The sequence below is a fragment of the Anser anser genome (genome assembly GCF_964211835.1).
Source record: "Anser anser genome assembly, chromosome: 1".
In the NCBI taxonomy this organism is placed as follows: domain Eukaryota; kingdom Metazoa; phylum Chordata; class Aves; order Anseriformes; family Anatidae; genus Anser; species Anser anser.
In genome coordinates, this window is record NC_139720.1 from 169,129,784 (window position 1) to 169,151,778 (window position 21,995).

General features: G+C 41.3%; 1 protein-coding gene across 18 annotated transcripts in view; it reads left to right on the forward strand.

Moving 5' to 3' along the window:
• KLF12 (KLF transcription factor 12) overlaps window positions 1–19,012 on the forward strand; it is a 247,046-nt gene extending 228,034 nt beyond the window's left edge. For all 18 annotated transcript variants that reach the window (XM_083826745.1, XM_083826755.1, XM_083826756.1 and 15 more), the window contains one exon: window positions 9,787–19,012. In XM_083826745.1, the coding sequence (XP_083682871.1) occupies window positions 9,787–9,968 (182 nt within the window). In that variant the 3' untranslated portion in view covers window positions 9,969–19,012. The remainder of the gene's footprint in view (window positions 1–9,786) is intronic.
• Window positions 19,013–21,995: the final 2,983 nt, after the last annotated feature.

The window sequence follows — 21,995 nt, forward strand, 5'->3', positions numbered from 1 at the left end:
TAATCCTCTTGGATTTGACCTGAACTGTGCAGATTTTTGGCCTACTTTAAAATTAACACCTCTTTGTCACCTGCCCACCAGACTCTCTATTCAAAAGCCCAGCTTTTCTTTCTCATGTCCTACGTGCTTCTTAGGGCCTTTATCCCAGGGCTCTTCCTCCTGCACGTAAATCTGCTGAGTGAAAAAAGCTGCAACAGCAGGTTCACATGCTGTTTCAGAACCTAGGAATTTAAATAAACAAAGCTAATTTAAAAAGTAGTTTTCTTTAAGTAAAATAGGAGGTTCTATTTGTTTTGGGTGACGCTTTTATTTTTTAAGAAATATTTTCATTTAGTGTTTAAAATTTACTGCCAGTTTCAATAAACATTTGAGCTTTCTAATGTGGAAACCAGTATATTTCATAGAAGTCTTCACGTCTAGCTTTTTTGCCCTTTCTTCATGCAATTTCTGTTTAGAAGATAGACAAATACTTTAATAAACAGGACTGCTGAAGCCTCAGCCTGTTGATGTTCCTGGGTTCAGATTTCAGGACAGAACTTAGGAGGTATTTAAAATAGGGTGTCTGCTGGTAGAATACTTACAAGGGTATAAAGGCAGACTCACCAAGGCCACCGTATCCTGGTAAGGTGATGTTCAGAAATGTGAACCTCTGCTAGCCGCCTGGATGTAGAGGGATAGTTGTCCGAGTCCAGCTACTTACGGGCAGGTGTCCATACCACAGGGAGCTCGTACATCCAGTTCTCTTCCAATAGCCGCTCCGTGGAAAGTTAAATGATTTCATTTCTGGCGCGTTCTGCGAGCTCTGAATTCACCTTACACACAGGGAGTCGTTTCTCTGCATTGTAGGTCTGATGCCGTGCCGATATGGAAGAGTGCCCGTGTGGTTATTCCAAGGCACTTTGATGGGAAAGCAAGTCTAATTGTGTCTGTGATTGCTTTCAGTCTCTAGGTTATGAAAAATATTTGCAACAGTGCCCCTTGACTTTGTAAATATGGGGTGCATATGTGTTTTGTCTGTGTGTGGCACGAGGGAATAATGATGATTTCATTATGCAGAATAAAATTTTCTCTAAGTAAGCCATTTAGTGCTTAATATTCTACCTCCAAAGAACTGCAGTTCATCTGAGGTCTCAGGCATGATTGTGGTCTACCATTTTCAGCCCTGCAGTGGCATGAAGGCGAGAAAGACCTCCCTACTCCCATTCCCTCCAGTGTGCTTTCCCAGATGTTGCCTCCAGATGCACCCAGACCTAGAGGAGTAAAAACACATTACAGGGCTTCCAAGGACGTTAACTCTTGCAGCCCACTCAGTCCCAGACGGGGAACGGATAGCAACATGCTACGAAATGCCCATTTCTGGTAATACCACGTCTCTCATGAAGTGCGCCTGGAGTAGTTCGTGTCCGTGCTGTTCTTTTCAGGGCAACCTGTCAATCAGAAACAAACTGTTTGAGAATAGAACGTGCTCAAAAGTACAAGTAAGTTTCACAAAAGCCTTTGCTTTAATGTTTTATTGATTTTTTTTCTGCTTACTTTTTTTTCCTAGAAGGAAAAAGGAAAGCAGAGCGTGAAAGCAAGTGTTTTCCATCTTCATTTTTTGCAAACAAGTAGGCAGAGAACTGGGGAAATTTTATAAAACTTCTCCTTTCCCATGAAAAGAAAAAGATAAAATGACTCCTGTGTAGGATGGGTGGTTATTTTCTGCACTTCAGTATTTTCTCCACGTAGGATATAAAATTTTCTGGTATCTCGGTCACATTAATTCTAATTTTCCCAGTCTCTTTTCCCTCATCATGTGTATTTTGTCAGTTAATATTTTTCTTTGATATTGTATGTATTTACTCTACATTTTATGGTGATAAAAAAATTGTTGTATCTATTTAGAAAGCTTTATACTATTCACAACTCATTTGCTTAACTAGTGAGGTCTTTAAGGGAGGTGTTTTTCACTGCTCTTTTTCTGTAAACAGCCTGGCACACCAGGGTCCTGCCCTCTGAATGAGACAAAGCTCAACCCTTGGAGCCTTTTTGTTGTTTTTGGTTTGTTTGTTTATTTCTCTGGGGAGTTGCTTCTTGTTTTGTTTTGTTTTGTTTTTACAGTTAGTGGAAGGTTTAATTTTTATACTGAGAGACATCAATATTGCTCTAGCTGAACGTGCTGGAACAAGTCCTGGAGCATCCAGGAGGAGTGACGGGAGCAGAATCGGAGACACGGTTATTGAAGATGGAAATGGAAGTGTCACTTAATTGGCATCTCCCTTGCAGTTAGGGACCACAGAGAAGACAAGGTGTTTTCTCTGAGGAGGTCAGACCAAAACTCAGGCCAGCAGCACCCCAGCCAAAGAGAGTTAGTTTACAAGTCTGCTACCACCATGTGCGCAGCTGGCTGCTGTTGGAAGTGCATCACCTTTCCCAAATTCCTTTGTGAGTGAAGGTTGCCATAAAAGGAGAAATCTCATCCTTACCCAAAGAACTGGAATTTTGATAGTCCCTTATTGCTGTGGCTGGAGGGCAGGAGGAAATTTCCATGCTCTCTCCTACTACAAATACATACAGAGAGATATATGTAAGCATATACGTATACTTCAATTCATAAGTATGTACATATATATATATATAAAAGGACCACATCAGGCAGGAAAAAATGATCAGAAAGGGTAATAAATGCTATTTGTCCCCTACTTTTGGGATTTCATCTAGTTCCTGGAATCAGGTGCACAGGAAGAGGCCTTTCACATTTCCAAAAATTGTATTTTTACAGTTGTTAGGGGAATTACATTTATCATTTTATTTCAGCAATGTCTTTGACAATCCTTGTCCAAGTCCCTTTGGAGGACAAAGTCTCTGTGCGGAAACCTAAAAAGCAAAAATGTGGAAGAGAAGTTTCTTGTATTAACTCTTTGTCTTCAGTGTGCGCAGTGGCAGAACAGGACTGAGACTGGTGTTGTGGGTTTGCCTTCTGAAGTTATGGAGAGTAGAGTTCTTGTGAGTCTGGAAATAAAGGCGTTTTATGCTGGGATTTGTATTTTGTGTTTGTATGCTGAGATTTTGTATTAAAGTAGCAATAAACTGAGGCTGAACCTAAAGGGGAGTATGGGAAGAGAGACAAAGAAATAAATAGATAAGGGTCCTTAACTAATACTGATCTTGCAGGGGGAGTGATGAGAAGGGCCAGAATGGCAAACGGTTCCTAAACTCAGCAGTGTGGTGAAATGAAGGATACTCATGTTGTGATGTGGGAGAATGACTTGGGTCTGAATTACCAGACGTGGAGCTTGCAAATAATCACTTTAAGAACTCCCAAAAATCTGATGAAGTTCTGTCTGGTGTTTGAGAGTGCAGGTTGTCACTATGATTTTGATTTGAAGAAATTGTTTTGTTCAGTTGTCACCTGAAGAAACCATGTCCCTTTGCTCTGCCTAAGACTGAGAACGAGGAGTAAAAAACCTGAATTTCAAGACGTTGCAGTAAGCACAGCATGTTCCCATTCTGCTTGTAGAAATTATTTTCCCAGACTTGCTCAACTGATACGAAACTTTAATCTCTTCCCAGAAAAATCTTTGATTTGCATATTTTAACAATACTGAAGCAAAACTCAAATTTATTATATTCACAAAAGAGATATAGTGAACCAGTAACTTGGAAACAGAGGTTCAAAATCACCTTTTGAAAGATATCAAAATAATTGAATTACATTTTTGAATCAAAATCATTGCAAATGTTTCAATCATTTAAAGGGATGAAACTGAGATCTAGTGGTCTCCCTACAGAAAGTAAGGTGTTCTTAATATGTGAGTCATAACGCTGCCGTTCATTTTCTGCAGTTTTGGGAAGGCTGCTTATGCTCAGTGCCTTTGCTTTCCTACCTGCAGAATAGACACAAAGATACTTGTTACACGGTGCTATTATGAAGGCAGACTTTTATAAGGTATTAATATATTTTTTTGTGAAGTGCTGCACAAGGCACTTTAAAGTTGGAAAGTACTCTATAAGTGCTCAGATGTTTTTCATTAAAAAATTATACTAATAAAAATATCACACAAAACATAATAGTTGTCATTTTTCCCTTTCCCCTGTGTCTAAAAGCTAAGCTGCCCTCTTCCTCTGGGAGTGCCTGAGGATGCTCTTTATAAGATGGTGTTTTTGCTGTAAAAAGATTCTTTTCTGCCTGAAATTGCTTATTTTTAGTAGAAATGCAAGATGTAATAAGCCATTATTTGTGGATTTCCATTTATGATTTTCCCCCTCACAGCACTATCAGTATGGGTGCAGCGTGACCGTGCTGTGTGTTTTAGAGTGGTTCTGGTGTTTACGTGGGAGCTGAAACCAGCTGACATAAATACTACACATTATGTTTTGCATAGCATCCTGTAGCAGAAACCAAACCAGGAACGGCTCTGAGATGTCCTGACCCTGCAGACCTGTTGACTTCCAACTAGAATATGTAACACCGTCAAACATAGGCAGAGGCATGTTTGCTGGAGTATTTGTTTTCTTTCGATTTGTTACGGGCTAAGTCCTTAGGACCTCACTCTGTTTTTATGTGGGGAATACTCACTCCTCCATGTGTAATGGCGGTAGAAACTGTATTAGGAATGTATAAAGATGTGGCCATAGATAGCAGGGCTGGGCAGGTGCCACTTCTTAAACCATGCAAGTTTGACTTAAGTCCTTTGTAGTCTGTGAATGGAGTGAGGGACAGCATCTCCCCTATGCTCCCACCTGCCCGGTTTGGAATCGCTGCACAAAACAATAAACCAAGTTTCATCTCCAAGTGCTTCTCGAACTTTTTCTTTCCCAAACTGGAATTTTAGCTTGTGGCTTTTTCACAGGATAGTGAAAGCTTAAATGCAGAAAAGTCTGACTAGATGGCTAAGCCTGTAACCCCGAACATTTTCTTGTGTATATTTTGCAATAAAAAAGTTAGCAGTGTTTCAAAATGATGAATACCACTGCAGAAGGGGCTATGGAGAAGGGATGTAGTAACTCAGAGTCATGGTGAGAGTTATGTACAGAAGTGGATGGATGGGACATAATTGGGAAAGGACACTCACTTGTAATAACAGAAGGGAGTTTGTCAGAGATAAAAGTGGGTTTACAACTAGATCACTGGGATGATTTCTGTCCTGGTAGCAGACAGTTACCTCATCGTTACTCAATGGCATAGTTGCCAAAAGCCTGCTAAACTGATGAATAAAAGAAACTTTAATAATACACAAATGAAAGGGACTGCAAGTGCCCAGGGAGTCCACAGAGTATCTGCAAACGCAGCCAATAAAGTTTCTTGCCTAGGGAATGTAAGCCCAGTTCTGTTACATGGGGCATTTACCCTGCTGGCAGACCACCCCGTAACTCTTTAGATCGGGCTTTGGTTGCAGCTTCACTTGAAGCGCTGAACATCAAATACTGTGATACCAGCTAGTTGTTGGGCAGAGAAAAATTGCTGAGGAGTGTACCGCGTCGGAAATTGTGGTGTAGAGCAGACCATGCTCCTTTCGTCTCTTGCATCTCATGGTCTCTTGCTGGTACCAACATACGACATTTTTTCTTTAGAGTATGTGAATATCACTGGGTTGTAAAGTAGAAGTTTGAAGGAGATTTATTTCCGTGAGTGAATGATCTTCCGGATATGGGAAGACAGCTGTTGGGCTGTGGGGAAGGTGGAAAATTTTTGAAGGATTGACTAAATAATGGCCGTTATTCGGCATTATTAATTCATTATTTGCTTGAGTTTAGGGAGATTTAATGAGTAACTGTTGTAACTATGTTCTTAAGTGCTTAAGTGAGAGGAGTCATGGTAGTGTAGGAAAATTAATATGGTAAAAGTAATTAAACTAATTCAGATTGTGGCATCTGGATTAGAAAAGGCAATGTTTTGGAGGGCTCTTAGAAGCAGATGTTTTGTTAATAGAAGATTAAAAAATGACTAGTTCCATTTGGGGCATTGAGTCATGCCTTTAAAACTTTCTAATTAACTTCCCCAAACAATAGAAAATACTCATTTTCTACGGGGAACTGCCTAAAAGAGCCTTCTCATGCTCCTGGGTCCCACTTGATTTGTGTAAATGACTGTCGTGGTATACTGTTTACTGTCTATGTATTGCAGAGCTGCAGAATACCATCAGAATACAGTTTCTCTGTGTTTCACGATCCTTTTGTCAAGTTTTGGGACAAAGCAATAGGGCTTGCAAAGACAGCTGGGAAAGTAGAGAGTCAGCTTTCATGAATATGTTCACAGCTTCAGGCTGTTATTTTTAAAAAGGTACCTTCTGTAAGTCTAAAACCTTACAGATTCGGAAAATTAAGCTAGCTGACGATCTTTTCTCTTTTTCCAGTTTTCTGTTCCTCCCTGTGTTAATTACTGCAAGTTCTTAGTCTCTTTCTGCAGCTCTCCTTCCTACCATTTTCCAAAGCCTGTCCGCTGTTTTGTCTTCCTCCTCCATTCCCATGTTTCCACTACCCTGGGCAGAGCTCGCACTGCCTGCCTTTGCTCTGTAGAGCTGAATGGGCATTTGAGAGCCTTGGTGCGTGGCAGTAACTCTGAGGCCCATGCTCTGGCATCTGCTGAGCCATTGAGGGAGCTGCAGAATAAGAGGTACTTTGAACCCAAGAGTGTCTTAGGCACTTAAGCTCAAGTGCTTGCACAAAGGTAGAAGTGTCTGAGTTGAGTATTTGACTTCGACTCCACTGCAATCCAGACCTGAAATGGTGATATATGTGTAATATGTGTTGCTCCTCTGTTCTGGAGGGCTGTAGTCCACCCAGGGGCTTGGGAGTGCACCCAGCACTAACCAGAGCCACCAAAGCCCCACAGATAAGTAAGCACTGGGGATAGTTTCCTCCAATTAACTAACTAGATTTGTCCACTGCCTTGATCACCATTTTCTGGGCTGCCCTGTGAGGTCCCATTTCTCTGTTGATTGTGCTGGGAATTTCAGCTGTGAGTGTTCGAGTTCATCAGCCAAAGCTGGAGTGGGAAATCTGGCACCAGATTCCCATTCTCTGACAGTTCTGCTCCTGTTGGTCCTTTCTTATCTTTTGAACTCTTGCACCTTCCGTTCTTTACGGCAGTTCTTGAGGAATCAGCTGTTAGCCTTCATTTTGGGGGTGTTACCAGGCAGAGGCTTCACAGTTAATATAGTATTGCCTATTAATAAGAACTTTTTGTTCTGGCACCTGGCCATCCACAGATAATGTGAGTGTTTAATAGAAAATAATATTATTCTTTACCTAAAAATAAGGTTTGTGTAAAATGTTATTGATTAATCTTTAAGGAAAATCATATCTTTCATGGTCTCTTTTATAATGCCTTTTTCAAGATGTATATTACTGAATGTCTTTAGAGTAATGCTGCTTTGTCTTGCTTTTTTTCTCTCTTATGCTATAAACACATATTTAATTGAAAATAATGAAAGGTCTTCTTAGGTTGAGCTTGTAAGAGATATTTTCCTTCAGTGGTGTAAATAGCGTGAGAGGAATGTGGTTAGTCCTGTCTCTTTCACATAGCTGTGTAGGGGCTGGGTGAGCAGGGCTCATTGAGGAGAAGGGCTGGAAGCAACACCTGGGAACTTCAGCTGAGTGGCCTACTCTCACGTCTTTCCGCCAGCTGGCTCTGGTTTCTTACCCAAAGTGATACTGTTTTAAAGGAAGAACAAACTATTTCTGGTATTTCTCTTTCATCTTCCATCCCTTCCCGCCTGGGGTTCTCCATTGGTCTTCCACCACGGGAAAGAAGATCCGGGGCTTTCTGTGCCGAAGTGGCCGTTTCAGGGGAAGGATCTTGGGGTAAGGAGAGACACAGGTTCACAGATCCTTTTGAGTAAGGACCCAAAGCATGGGAAATACGTCCCTTCTTTGTTCTGGAGGTCTCTGTGGTCAAAGAAACCAACAGGGGCAGCGCCACGCGTTGAAAGAAGAGTGCCTAAAAGTATGCTGAAGCTGGAAGCGGCAAGCGCTCCACTTGCAGACCGTCCATGCAGTGTGATGGGACCACTGGGGTAGACCTATCACGTCAGATGGCAGGGCTTACATCTATACAGTGCTCCACACTAGCTGTTTGCAGCAAGGGCACGTATGCAAGGCAGTTCAGTGACAAATCCGAGCCCGTTTTGCAGAGCTTTGTCCTTGGCAAGCGCAGGTGCCCCGCCATTTGCTGCACCGCCACGGCTGCCCAGGCACAGCAGGTGCTGCTCAGCTGGGGGCTGTAAAATCAGCTGGGCAACCTGGCTGCCAGTGCAGAGCTCCGGCTGCAAGTCCAGCCTGTCAGCCCGGAGCCCGGATCACTCTCTCCTTGCCGCAACTGTTTCCCACCCCCGTCCGACATCAAAACTGCAGCGCAGCCCAGATGGTGCGCAGGAGGGACTGCCCCAGTGAGCTCAAATGCTGCCGACAACCCCACCGCGTGCCTGTACAGCATCTGACTTCCTTACAGAGACACCCGCGGCCATTTCAGCTGGACTTCTCAGGGCTGTTTGAACTTGGCGATGATTTTCTTTTGAAACTCCGAGCACTCGGCAAAACATTTACTGACTTTTGAAGAGATGCTGGGAGGGAGGTGCTGCCTGTGACAAAGCGAGTGTTGCGTCACTGGCTCGTATAATTGGAAAGGTATCTCGCGAGCTGCTCGTGATTCATAAATGATAACAAATAACTGAGGAACGACTGTGTCCGATGAAGGAAACAGTAGTTGCAGAGATGCTCTTGTGTTGTCCTGGTTGTGGTTAGCTGGTTCAGGAAGGGAAGGTTAAAAAATCACTTTTGACACACCAGAGGAACGCGCACGCAGACCTCACACAGTTTCCCTTCCTCAGTTTTGAAGCATGCTCAACTGTAGGATCAAGGTAACTCCCAAGAGCATTTAACATGTAGACATTAAAGAGTGGTGATAGAAATCCCAAACAAGTACAGCCTTCAAAGGTGGCAAAAATGGGATTTTATAGCAATTTCTTTTATGAAAGCACAAAGTCTGGATCAGCCATATTAATCTTCTCCTGTGACACTCTATGACACAGAACCTGGGGCATGCATCATGTTTAACTTAAGACAAAAAGCAGTGGGGTGGGATTTTCCAAAACTGCTCTTAGCCCAAGTCTGATCTCATTGAAGTAAATCAGTTTTTATCAATAGCTGTGTGCAAGTCCCGTGGCTAAGTACTTTTAAAAATCATAGACCATTCCTGGTAACATCTTACAGGCAAAATTAATTTTACTGAATGTAAGTGCAATAAATAAAGAGGACACTTTGCAGATTGAATTTTTATGTTTCCTTGGGAAATCGTACTTCATTTTTACCAGCTTGCTAAGAAACGTCCTGCAGTGTTGTTTATACGAATAATTAGAAACCTTCATAAACTTCCTATAAATAATTGGAAGTCCTTGGCACCCTGTGATAAATTGCTGAAAAGTAGGGCAGGCTGGCCATTTTGGGAGAAAGTACAGCTTGTTGGGATGAGGCTAGCAAACTTGTACAGTAATCATGGGAATAATTACACAGCCCTTTGTCCTTACGTTAATCCCCGCATCACCCCTGCAAGGTAGGATCTATACCGTTGCCTTAATCCTGTTGATTTTCTTAGTCATGTGAATGCCACAGGAATGATAAATCTCGAGGCCCTTTCCTTATATTCAGCAGATTCGGTTCATAGTAATTGTGTAATTTGGCCTAAAGAAACCCCTAGGCAGTGGGTGTTCATGGGAAGCGTACAGAGGGGGTTGTGGGGATTAAGAGCAAGGAGGCGAAAGTCACCACCTGTTTCCCCCCCCCACCCCTTTCTTTTGTCTCTGCCAGGAGAAAAACCCTACAAATGTACCTGGGAAGGCTGCACCTGGAAGTTTGCTCGCTCCGATGAACTGACGAGGCATTACCGCAAGCACACGGGAGTGAAGCCATTCAAGTGTGCAGACTGTGACCGCAGCTTTTCCCGCTCAGATCACTTGGCGCTCCACCGCCGCAGGCACATGCTGGTTTGAGAAACGCTACCTGTTCCAGCCGAGCTTAAGAGCTGGGTCTCTTAACTACCCGGAGTGAATTCAGCAGGGCTGAATCCCCTTCTACAGTGTTAACAGGCAGGGCTGTCCCTGCTGTCTGTAACAAAAAAAAAAATAATAACAAAAAAAAAAAGCAGGAAAAGAAGTGCCACTCTTCTCCTCGCCATCTGAAGTTAACCCCATCTGCCCCTCAGCATGGTTACACCCCAAAAGTGTCATCACAATCACCTGGGAAATAGCAGCCGAAATGCTACAGGAATGGGCATTATTTTACATGCTGCGTCCTTTGAAAAAAATGTTTATAGCTTGTATGTTTTCTCAGCTGTCGGACATTTTGTTCCTGAAAAATCACTGCTGATTGGAGGATCAGATGCCACAAATCGATGATGATGATGAGAGCCAGACCGGTAGACCTTTATTATCCCATCTTTTCCTCTTGTTTTGAATACCACCTGGCCAATGTCAGCCTCACGCCCGAGCCGTGCTACAGACGAGCTGCGTGGGAGTAGGCGAGAAGATCCTGCTGGAGAGGTCCCACCGTCGGAGCCGAAGGGTTGCTGGAGCAAACTTTTGCAATAACAATGGTGGCATTTTAATGTTGTACCACAAGTTGTCATTATGCCATTGAGGACACCAGCCATTTAACCGTTTTCTTTTATCCTTTTTTTTTCCTTTCTTTTTCTTTTGTTGTTGTTGTTGAAGTCTGTAAAATAAAAAAGGGGCAGCAGCATTTCTGCTGAAAGTACGATATTAAGTATCTGTATTTTACCATGGACTTATTTAGAATCATTTCCTGATTTGTATAGAAAAAGCCGATCTGAAAACTACTACCCCGTTCTCAAAGTGCAGTTTTCTTTCATGCAGGTATCCTCTTCCCCGTGACCAGTGTTTGAATGCAAGGAAGTAGTCAGATCTTACGCTGGCTGGTACCAAGGTTAGGGGTGTAGGCATCTGTGGAATGGAATTGAATGTACCCACAAAACAAAACAGAAGAAAGGGCTGCGTCTCTTGCAGAGAAAAAGCAATAATGAGTAAAATGGTTCTCAAAACAACAATTCACTCCACACCAACAGAAGGCAGGGATGCAGAATAGCATGTAAGACCATTCAAGTCAATCTTTCTGATGGTTTCACTGACCTGCTAGGTACCACAATTAAGTACATTCATTTCCTTCAACGTAAAACTTATTTGTGTCTGGAAAGCAAGACAGATAAAGGAAAGATCTGAGCGTTGAGGAGTCAGTGGATGAACTGTAAGTAGGAAGGAGAAATGGTTCTGGAATGGTGCTCTGCAAGACATTATGTTTCTCCCTGGGAATTAGGGAATAACAAGATTTTGCCAGCTGTCTGTTATGATACAAATGGCCCTTTATATGGGTAGCAGTGGCTGCCTCTGCTGGGATTTTCAATCCAAGACTTTTCAGATTAAATAAAAGGAAATTCTTGATCATTCCCATACAGCCCTATAATTGTGAATCAATTTATATTAATTACATTATGGAGGAAAGAGAGAAACTCTTAGTCATCAGTTGTTCGTGAAAACAGAATAGTGTTTTTCTGTTTTCCTTCCTCACAAGGATCTGCCTATTCAGCTAAATGCGACAAAGAAGAGGCTTGGCAAGATTTTTTAAGTGTTGAGACTTTCATAGCTTAGAGATAAAAGATGTATACATAAAGGTCTTTTGCAGTGCATTTAATTATGAATATTTGGTTCCAGGAATTGCACAGATTAAACTTGTGATGCCACTTGTTCATTTTTAAATGTTTGATCAGTCTGAATTCATTTCTGATTCCTGAAGTAATGGTTGTAATGTTGGTGGGGGTTCGGAAATCAAGATAATCTTTAAGAAAAAGCAGCACAGAGTATCCACACAAATACTGAAAGCAATTACAGTTAATTGAGGATTAATAAGACTGGGATAATACTTTCTAACAGCATTTAGAGGCTCTGGAGTATGATTGTCTTTAAATACAGCGTAAATGTTCCCCGATAATGGATAATTTATCAGCTCCCTTAAAGAACTTCAGTACTGTTAAAATTCATTTTCCCCTCTTCTGACTGGTCAACATAGAAACCCAGGACAAATTATCAGCAGCCATAGCAGGAAAAATGCCTCTCCCATTTCCCACTGACCACGCTGGTAATCATCTTCCACAAAATTTGGCAGTGTTTAGTACCCAGCTCAGAGTTAGTATTCAAGCAGCAACGCCGAGTGTCGATGCAGTTTAAAAAAGGCTGAAACAAACAGGGGCTTTTTGATAGCCCATAACACATCGTGGAGCAACAGAACTGGGTTTTTACCAACAGCGTTACTTACTTAAAAAACGGATTGTCAGTGTTGTGCCTGAGGAGGTTCATGGACTGCATTCAAGGTCTACTTTTATGTGCTTCAGTGTCATTCCCTTTAAATGAATCAGTCGTTCTCAGTGTTTTGGGAAAGAATTCAGGTCAGGTACAACTCAATTTATATAATTATTTTCTTGCCTGAGAACATTTTAACTACCAATAACTTGAATAGCGGCAGAATCTGTGATTTTCCCCCCACAGAAAATGAAATTTATTGGACGAGAAACTATTAAGGCTGTTCTGTTAGCATTCAAGAGAAGCAGTGAGAGGCATCATCTCTGATGTTGTTCACAAGGGCTGAATGTAACTGGGAGGGACCAATGTCTTCTTCACGCTTCCTCTGTAGTCAATGGTGAGAAAAGAGCAATTGAGAGGCCCTAAATTTCAGTGTGCAGCTTTGAACTGCCCTGTGCTGACTGCACAGAGAAACCCGAGGAGGTTTGTTTCCCAAGGCAGAAGTTGCTCTTTGTGAACCCCTTGTCCTTCAGCCGGTTCCCTGTTACTTTATACATGTGAAACACAACAACAGAAAGAGGGTCTGGTTTTATTCAAGGAACCCCAAAGTGACAAGGGGGTAAAGCAGAGCTCACGTTGAGGGTCACAGGCTCAGGGCATGCCGATGGGAACAGAATGAAGCTAAAAGATAGAGCAGTGCACCCTAAATTTCCTTAATTAACAGGCAAAAATGGATACTTGGCCTTCCTAGCAGACGTATACGAGCTTTTTATGCTGCCCTACAACCCTACCTCTAGACACCTTGGCCAACCAGCAGCAGTCTACCACTGGGTTTCAGGTAGCCAGTATGATCCTTGGCAAGTGTCTCTTTTGTACCAGAGCCCTCAGGCTTTGGCCCGAGGTATTTTTTGAGGATATTCTCAGTTTTGGTTTTCCCCTTCAGAAGTATTTTAAGAGAAATTACTTCATGGGAGGAGGGTGTTCGGACGTGGAGCTGATGTCTCCCAGCTTCTCAGGGTGTTCTTCCACCAGTGGCTGTGGTCCAGGCCCGCCAAATTTTGGTGCTTGTGCAGAGGTTGAGGGTGGTTACTCCATGGCATTTTCCTCAAAACTCCTGGTGTCCCACTGCCGCGCTGCGACATTGCATAACTGTGGTGAAGGCTTACATCATGCGTGGCATGCAGAAATACCAGATCTTCACTTGGCAGCACACAGTAGGTCCATCTGAATTGAGCAGTTGGGAAATACAAATATATACGGTGTCCCCCTTCTTTCAGAAAGAGATTTATGCTTTTCGGTGTGAGTAAAGGACAGGTAATACCCACTGTGGCCATTACAGCTCAGCCCACATGGGAAACTGCCACGAAGTGTCAGATTTCAGGTATTTTCAAAAGGATCCAGTGGATTTGTCAGGAAATCTCAGTAGCCAGCATTATATGAAAATGTAACGAGCAAGCAGCTTTGATACAGAACTTTTTAAATTTTAAATTGTCATTATTTTTTGAGCACCTGTTTTATTCAGCACTGTAAAATTGGCTCATTGCAACAGCAATTTATACTGGGGATGAAGATGCAGTATTCCTTATTGTCTATCATGCTTACACAATTAATGAAATAGATTTAGACTGACTTGTATATATGATTATTTGCTGGAGTAATGTCTAACAAAATTAACAGTGTTAAAAATGACATCAGTGATGTTGATGTTTGGGGTAAACTCACAGTGCAGAGCATGGACAAATAGCTGGACAACCTTTCTCCCCTTTAATAATGGGAATAGCAGTGATCATAAGTCTCGTTTTCCATTAGCCACATTGAAAATGTATTCTAGTTGCCATTTATAAATTTATCTTCTGATAATAAATGCTGTTTAATGGAAAAAATCTCTTTCTCCTTTATTGAAGGTGGGTGTCTCAAACCAGAGTAAGTTTCACCATTAATACCTTGCTTATTTTTTTAGTTTGAACTTTGGTTTGGAAAGATCAGTGTGAGAAACTGCATCTTCCAGAGCAGACGTGCCTAAAGATGGTTCAGGAAGTCTGCCCTCCTCCTACATGCTCACCCGTACGCCCATGCGTGTAAGTGCTGGCACTTCCACATGCCTCCTCCCATGTGCGGATACATAAACAAGCAAGTTTATAAAAACAAAGCAAGATGAAGAACTGGAAATAAATACTGTAAAAGGAAATACTACCTTCTTAAGAAACCAGCTTGTATTACTGTATTATGCCTTTGCCTGTGATTTGTAACTGGAGAAGCACACAAAGAAATTTAAAGATGATTGTTATATTTTCACAGTTTCATGGTAGCATTACGGTTGCTGTGTAATATGCTTATTAAAATCATGCCCATTGGTCATTTAAAAATGCTTCAGTTCTGATCAATTGCAGCAGTAAATCAGTTTTTAGTAAAAAAATAAATAAAAAATAACTATAAGGATACTGCATCTTTAGAAATTGAAATACATTGAAAGTATTTTACTATACTTGTAACAGTTTAATTATTCTGTAATATATGTGATAGTGGAAAAGTATTTTCAAACTCACAATTTTTCATGGGGTGTAAATAGGTTAAATGAAGTACATTTTAAAAAAAAAACCAACTTTGGTTTTCATCAAAAAATGGTTAAATAATGCCCTGCAAAGCTTAAACAGAAAATGTTAAGTAGATTATTCCATTTTGGGGAGCGTGTTTTCTCTGCAAGACAGAATGGACGCTTCTTTGCTGTTTTGCAGATGGCATGCGATATAGTGAAGTCATATTGTGTCCTTCAATGTCAAATAAGTCAACACTCAGAATGTCTTTGACTGAATAAAGGAAAAAAAAAAGCTCTTAAAATGAAAACCATATGAAAAGGGGTTTTTTTGGTTTGGTTTTTTTTTTTTTTTTTCTTTCTGGCAATTTACAGTGAATGGCAGATACAGTAACAGCAAACTCTCATTTGATTTTATTTGTTCTTGTATTTCCCTGACAACAATGCATCTCGAATAAAGGTTGCAGAGCTGAAATAAGCAGCTGCTCTTTGCCAGTTCCAGGGGAGTTCCATCTTCTAGGTGCAGCAGCATGTCAACAAAACCAATGGTAGCGGGACAGCTGTGACATTTAAAATGCACATACACTTCAGCAAGGTAGCCTAAAATCTATTTTAAAAGATGAAACAGAAACTGAAAGTGCCTGTTATTAGAACTGATGGGATGTTCCTATACTTTTACACAGCAATAATTTACAGGATTCTGTCAACAATAAGATGAAAATAAAATTGTACTCTGAGAACAATAATGCAGCACAGAAGCGAACACAAAGTGCCATTTGTATTTTCACATGTTGAGATATTTTGTTAGAAGTTTTAGTTATTTTCTCAAATAACGTCTGTCATATACTTGTGAGATGAGAATGGGTCTTAGTTTACAAATTACTCATATCCATATGAATTCTAAGTAGGTGTAAATGGAGTTGATTGTGTTTTATGGCATTTCTTCCTAATTTATGTCTGATACGCCCATATATCTAGGGTATTCTGTAGTAAAATATTCCAAAAACCAGCAATAAGCCCAATGGAGCTTTTTTAGGGTACACACTAGAACAGGGATTCTCCTGAAAAATCCTCTGCATTGAACTCTGGAGATGAGTTCATCTAATGTCTCCTTTCTCTTCTTTGTGTAACACTGGTATTTAATACCATCTTTGAAATGGTTGACTCCAAGAGAGGACAAAATATATCACTTTATATATTATTATTATTTTAGGGACGAAGGAATGAAAAAGGTGGGGACTATTAGTCTAGAGACTATCTGAATAACAAAAAAGAAGATGGTATAACTGGAGTGGAGAAGGTTTAGTTTTTAATATTAAGTGGCCTAAACGATTGCATCAGTAGACTGATCTCACTAGAAAATGGCCAGATCTGTCTCTTCCTGTCCTTGTTTCTCATTTATTATTATTATTAATCTAGTAGGTTTCTGTAAAAAAAAATAATAAATTACTGATGCTAATGGAGTCTTAAAATAGTGGTGTAATGCCATCCCTCATGCTTCTCCTGTTCCTAAAAATGAATTTATTGGAGATCAAAATGTAACTGGTTGTCCTAATGCCTTTGCCAAGAACGATTGCTTTCTGTTCTCTAGATTTGTACCCACCATTTATCTGTGCAGAATTTTGTACTCGGGCAGTTCTACATTTTGCCCAGATTTTGTTACCCTCAGTGGGTTTCTGTTTGAGTGGGAGAATGGGTTTTTGTTTTTATTCACCAAGGCAGGATTGCATGTGCATAAAGATGCTCACGTATGGAAGACAGCGGAGGTACAAAATAAAAGCATGTGGCCGTGCGTGTAAAAACTAGACACTGATGCATGCCGGTTAATCATGTGAGAAGACCACTAGTTTAGTAACAACTTATTTTTAAATCTGTTAGACATCAGTGGAAATAATCCCATCAGAACATGCATATACTTATTCTGTCATCCTGAACTTAATCTCCAAATATTAAGCACATAAAAGAGCTCAATTCACACTGGGGATTTGAGGAGAGCACCAGGGAATGTGTCATCAGAAGGACAAAGGAAATATGAGTTTCTTATACCTGAGCTGTTTGTTGGAGAGGAGGGCTTGGTCCTTTGTTCTGAAGCTGCAGTGCTCCGAGGAGACACCCCTAGAAATGCACGGTGGTGGGAGTTTGGCTGACTCCAACACTAGGTGTGTGAGTTCTTGCGTAGGAAAGGGCATCTGGTCTTCACCATCATAAGATGAGCCAGGCTTTTGGGGTTTCCTTCTGAAAAAATTAATACAGAGGGGTTTTGTTGTTGTTGTTCGGGGGTTGATTTTGTTTGGTTGTTCTGTTCTGTTGATTTGCCAGCATACCTCTATAGCAGCTTGTGCTTACTGACTTTAAATTATGAAATAAACTGAGTTGTCTTTGGAGTGATTTGTAGATTATTCAGTAAACAATCATTCAGTCCTCCAGACAGGCAAAACTGTGAATGCGAATTTTAGCTATGAAAACAAGAACAGCAAAAGTTATTTGGGGTCCTCTCATCCATATGTGTGACCTGCAATGTTTCCCCTGGCTCATTCTCAGAAATGTCAGCGAGCCAAGGTGCTGTCAGTTAGAAAACATGCGTGGTGGTCCATTGACTTGTTAAGCCTTGCTTCATGCTGCTAGCTCTGCATTTGGAAAACAAGAGTTCGGTGTCTGGTAGGAGACACACTCAAATAGGTAAAAGCTTCGATGGACTGCCATAAGCATGAACCATGAACCACAGACATGGGTTCAGATGCTGCTTTTCTCCCTGTTCTTGCCTTTCTACATGTGAAGAGTTTCTTTGGAAATATAGTTTGAGCCACAATCTTCACAAACAAACAAACCAAACTATTTCAAAATTCAGAACTTACGTTCTCATTTCTGGCTTCAAACTATTTTTCAGTGCTATATTTGCATCTTGTTTTTCATTAAACAAGAAAAAAAGACAAAAGAAAACCACCATAGTATATTTTTCCCTATTGTCCTATACATTGCTTCCTTGGTGATGTAATTTCTCCACTGAACACCTACACAGCATGCTCTCTTGACCTGCTCTGTCCCCAAGAAGTTATATATCCCATGTGCACTTACAGCACAATATACACGGAGATAGTAATGAATTACTTAAGTTTCATGCACCACCAGCCTTAAAACCTTCAACCCACACACACAGACACGCACATTCATACACTTCAAGTGAACGAGAGATTTAGACACTGCTATCAACATGTGGGGTCAAAAATACCATTAATTTGGAAAGTTTCTTTCAGCTGCGTTTAGGAAGAAACAACAGAATAATGAAAAATACCATTCTTGGCCAAGTCACTTATGGATGAAGCAAATTCCCCTATGGCATTAGTTGAATGAAATCCTAAGGATGGGGCTGCGTTTGGCCTCCAACTGTTCCTTCTAATCAGGTAGTTATAGCTGTATGTACCAATGAGTGTTCATTTGATCCTCCTGTGTAAAAATACAAAAACATCCCGTAGTTTATAAAGTGACTAATTTGGGACCGAAGCTTCACAACAATGGAATTAGTATGTATGGCACCTCATTCTTTTTCCTACGATAAGATGCAAAAGGGAGGGTCATTATCAGTAACCCCATAGAGATAATAGTGTCGATAGAAGCCCTGTACTTCAAAGGAATAAAAATACCAGTGCTAGCAAGCAAGCAGTAGTTTCTCATCTTTTCTTTTGCCTTTTCAAAAGATTTTCCATGCAAAAATTACTTTTCTTCAACAATAATAAAAGTAATCATCTGAAGATCTAATTTCCCGATAGTTTCCTCTGCATTTATATGCTATGTAGTGTTTAGGCAACACCTATGTTATAAGTTTATTAATATTATGTAAGTGTTGTTCTTGTATTTATGTATACTGTATGTATTGTAAATATACTCAGAGCTTTTTTTCCTCTTACTGTAAAATGGTGATTTTTTTTTTGCCCTATGATAATGTAAAGGGAATCCCCTAATGAAATTCTGTCAGAGGATGATTATTCCAGTCTATTCTCAAAGATTTAAATGAACAAGTGTTATCGTTTTTAATGGTGTCTCAGACATATTTTGTTGGTGCATTGCTTTTCTGTATTCAACTTTCCTATGAATTGAGCTGTGAATTGAAATAGAGTTTAAACCTTTAAATGTATGCATTTGTATAATTATCTGAATGGAGGCATGAAGGTTAAATAAAGCATTTTGTATGGAACGAACCCCCTAATTATTACTGTGGATGACTCAAACCTTCTGGAATACCCAGTTATTAACTTTTAAAATTAAACCTTTGTTAAAAAAAATCTTTTCTATAAACATATAGTGATTTTTTTAATGGAATGTTTTCTTAAGAAATGGATTTTACTTGCTTTACTGATTTTTTAAAAGCCATCATATAGAGTACACATTCTTTCTTCTTTCTCAGTGTTTGCGCATCTGTGGCAAAGCTGGAACAAATAAAATAGCACTCAGCAGTATAAACAAAAATGTCCTGGGATGATATAAAAACATTTTGCATTAGTATATAATCTGAGTTCACTAAGTATTTTAAAATGGAATTGTGTGTCTGTCTCTGCCTTCTTCTTTCCCTCTTAATTCCCTGCTTGTAGGGATACAATTAATGTACAGCATCCTTAAGATGCCTGTGCAGCTGAGAGAGGATTTGTTCCTTGTATGCATGCCAAGTGAAGAAATGGCTGGGGAAGGAAGGCTTTGGTGAACTGGAAAAATCGGTTTTGTACTTTGTTGAAGTTGGGTGCTATTTGTGATTGCTCCTAGGGACGTTTTGAGACCCATGGGCTTCTCTTCCGTGTCTGTGGAACAGTTCCCTGCATGTTTGAGGCAGTATTCAGGACAGCTGTGGAGACCAAGGCAGAGGCTTTGAGCTGCACTTTGACCTTAATGGTGAAATTTCTCCTTAAATGTGAATTTTCCATTTCCCTTGCAGTTCCATTCACTTGCTTTTAGCCAATATGATCATTTATCTAATAAAAACCACGATGTTACGTGGTTACAGGCAGAGAAACAAGTAAACAAAGTGATTTGATTTGGAGACCTCTGAGCCTTATCAAGAGATGCGTCTAAACCAAAGCCCTCCTAGAACAGATCTTGAATCTCTCAAAGCACTGATTAATTTAAACATCAGATAGTCCTACTAGTCCTTCCAAGGTACTTTTGCTCTCCACACAATAAGTTGTTTGTTCTTCCTCAGTGTCCTGCCTGTGTTTCGTACTGTTTTTTCTCCCAGCAGTGCCATAAGTATAAAGCACATCACTGCCTGTTTAGTCTGACTTCTCCAGTGAACGCCCACACCGTCCACTGCCCTGACCCATGGCCTGTTCCTGAAAAGTTATTTCTTCCACTTGCACAAACAACGGCTCAATTGTCATCTAATCCACACACGGCTCCACCACCCCCCACCTCTTTTTGTTGTTGTTTGGAGTGGAAAGGCAGCATGTGCTGGTCTGTACGCGGCGCGCAGCACATTCAGCTCTCTGGGACTGCGATGAGGAGTGGCTGCTGGTAGCCACCTTCAACCCTGCATGCTGGGTCGTTGGGTCAGATAAGCACGGACCTCTCTGCTTGCGGAAACGATCACATCAGCAGTGTCCTTGAACCCTGGGAGCCTGCCTGCCTCCCGAAGGAGGCAGACTTTCACCCGTGCGTTTACAATGCCATGCCTCCTTGCCAGCCTGCAATAGGGAAGCACACTGATATGGGAGGTTTGGCTGAAAAACCTGTTTGCTGTTCTCCAGCCTGCTGCACTGAGACCCAGTGCCATGAGGTTTTGGTTGCAAGATGAAAGGGTGACGCTACAGAAGCCAGATTTTGGTGGTCACTGATAGTTTAGCCTTTCCAAAGAAGAGCCACCCCTGTGGGACACGGCTCCTGGACATAAACTACCTCTGCAGTGCAATGCCTGTGGTGCGCGCTGTGGAAGCATGTCCCTTATCAGCCGTCCCATCCTTGCAAATTAGACAGCTGCAGCCTTTTTACAGTAGAAGAAATAAAGGCAATCAAGCTGGAGTGTCTCAATGGTTGAGTAGACAGACTCATAAAATCGCAGGACCACAGCATGGCTGAGGCTGGCTGGGACCTCTGGAGCCCACCTGGTCCAACCCCTGCTCAAGCAGGGACACCCAGAGCTGGGTGCCCAGCACCATGTCCAGGTGACTTTTGAAGATCTCCAAGGAAGAGACTCCACAACCTCTCTGGGCAGCCTGTGCCAGAGCTTTGCCACCTGCACAGCACAGAAGTGCTCCTGGTGTTCAGAATAACACCAGCTGCTTCAGGCCTCTACCCACTTGCTTTAGCCATTAGGCAGAACTGTCTCCCTCATTAAGGTTTCAGCCCAATGTGTAACTGGCCACTATTTTTTTTTCTTTTTTTTTTTTTTTTTACTCATCGGTATTTTCCCTGAGAGGCCCTGAATAGCAGCAGTAGCCACTACCCTTCCTGTTGAAGCATACTAACGAAGGCATTTACTGCCTCACATATTTGTCTTAGCAAAAATATATAGCCCATAATAACTAGGGCTGCCACTTATGGAGGAATGAATAACCAGATTTAGCCAGTAAGCTCAAATATGTCAATATATTTTATCCTTCATGTTTTTGTTTATATCTTTGCACAACCTCTCTCACAGATGTACTGTGCCCTTTCCTGGTTATCTTATTCACTGGGGATATTGATCTATAAAATCTCCTTGTAAAATATCTCAAATGAATTCTTTTTTCCTGGGGTGATTTCTCCATGCATGTATTTTTGGTCCCGTACAGAATATTAACAGACAGAAACTAACAATAAAGTCCAGAAATGACTGCAAAAGCAAACACTGAAACCAAGACACTCGCAAAGCTCTATAAATCTCCGCCGAGCTCAGGTTGCTGTTTAATCTTTATATACAGGTACGTCTCAAGGTTATCTGCTCCTGTGGGGTTCACTGGAGGCTTTTGTGATTTGTCATCCACTCAGCTTCTTATCAGTCGGAGGTATTTCCCCTTGTAACATTTATTATGGACTCCCCTCCGTGTTTCTTACGCATGCAATGTCGTGAAGGGATCCTGGTATGCAGTCTGCAAGGAGTTACTAAATTTCCCTCTCTGCGTTCAGCCGCATCACAAACGTGACTCGCTCAGTGCAAGGTAGGCAGCACCGCTAGTGGGGGGACTGCCGCTGCTCCCTGCTCTGAATGCGGA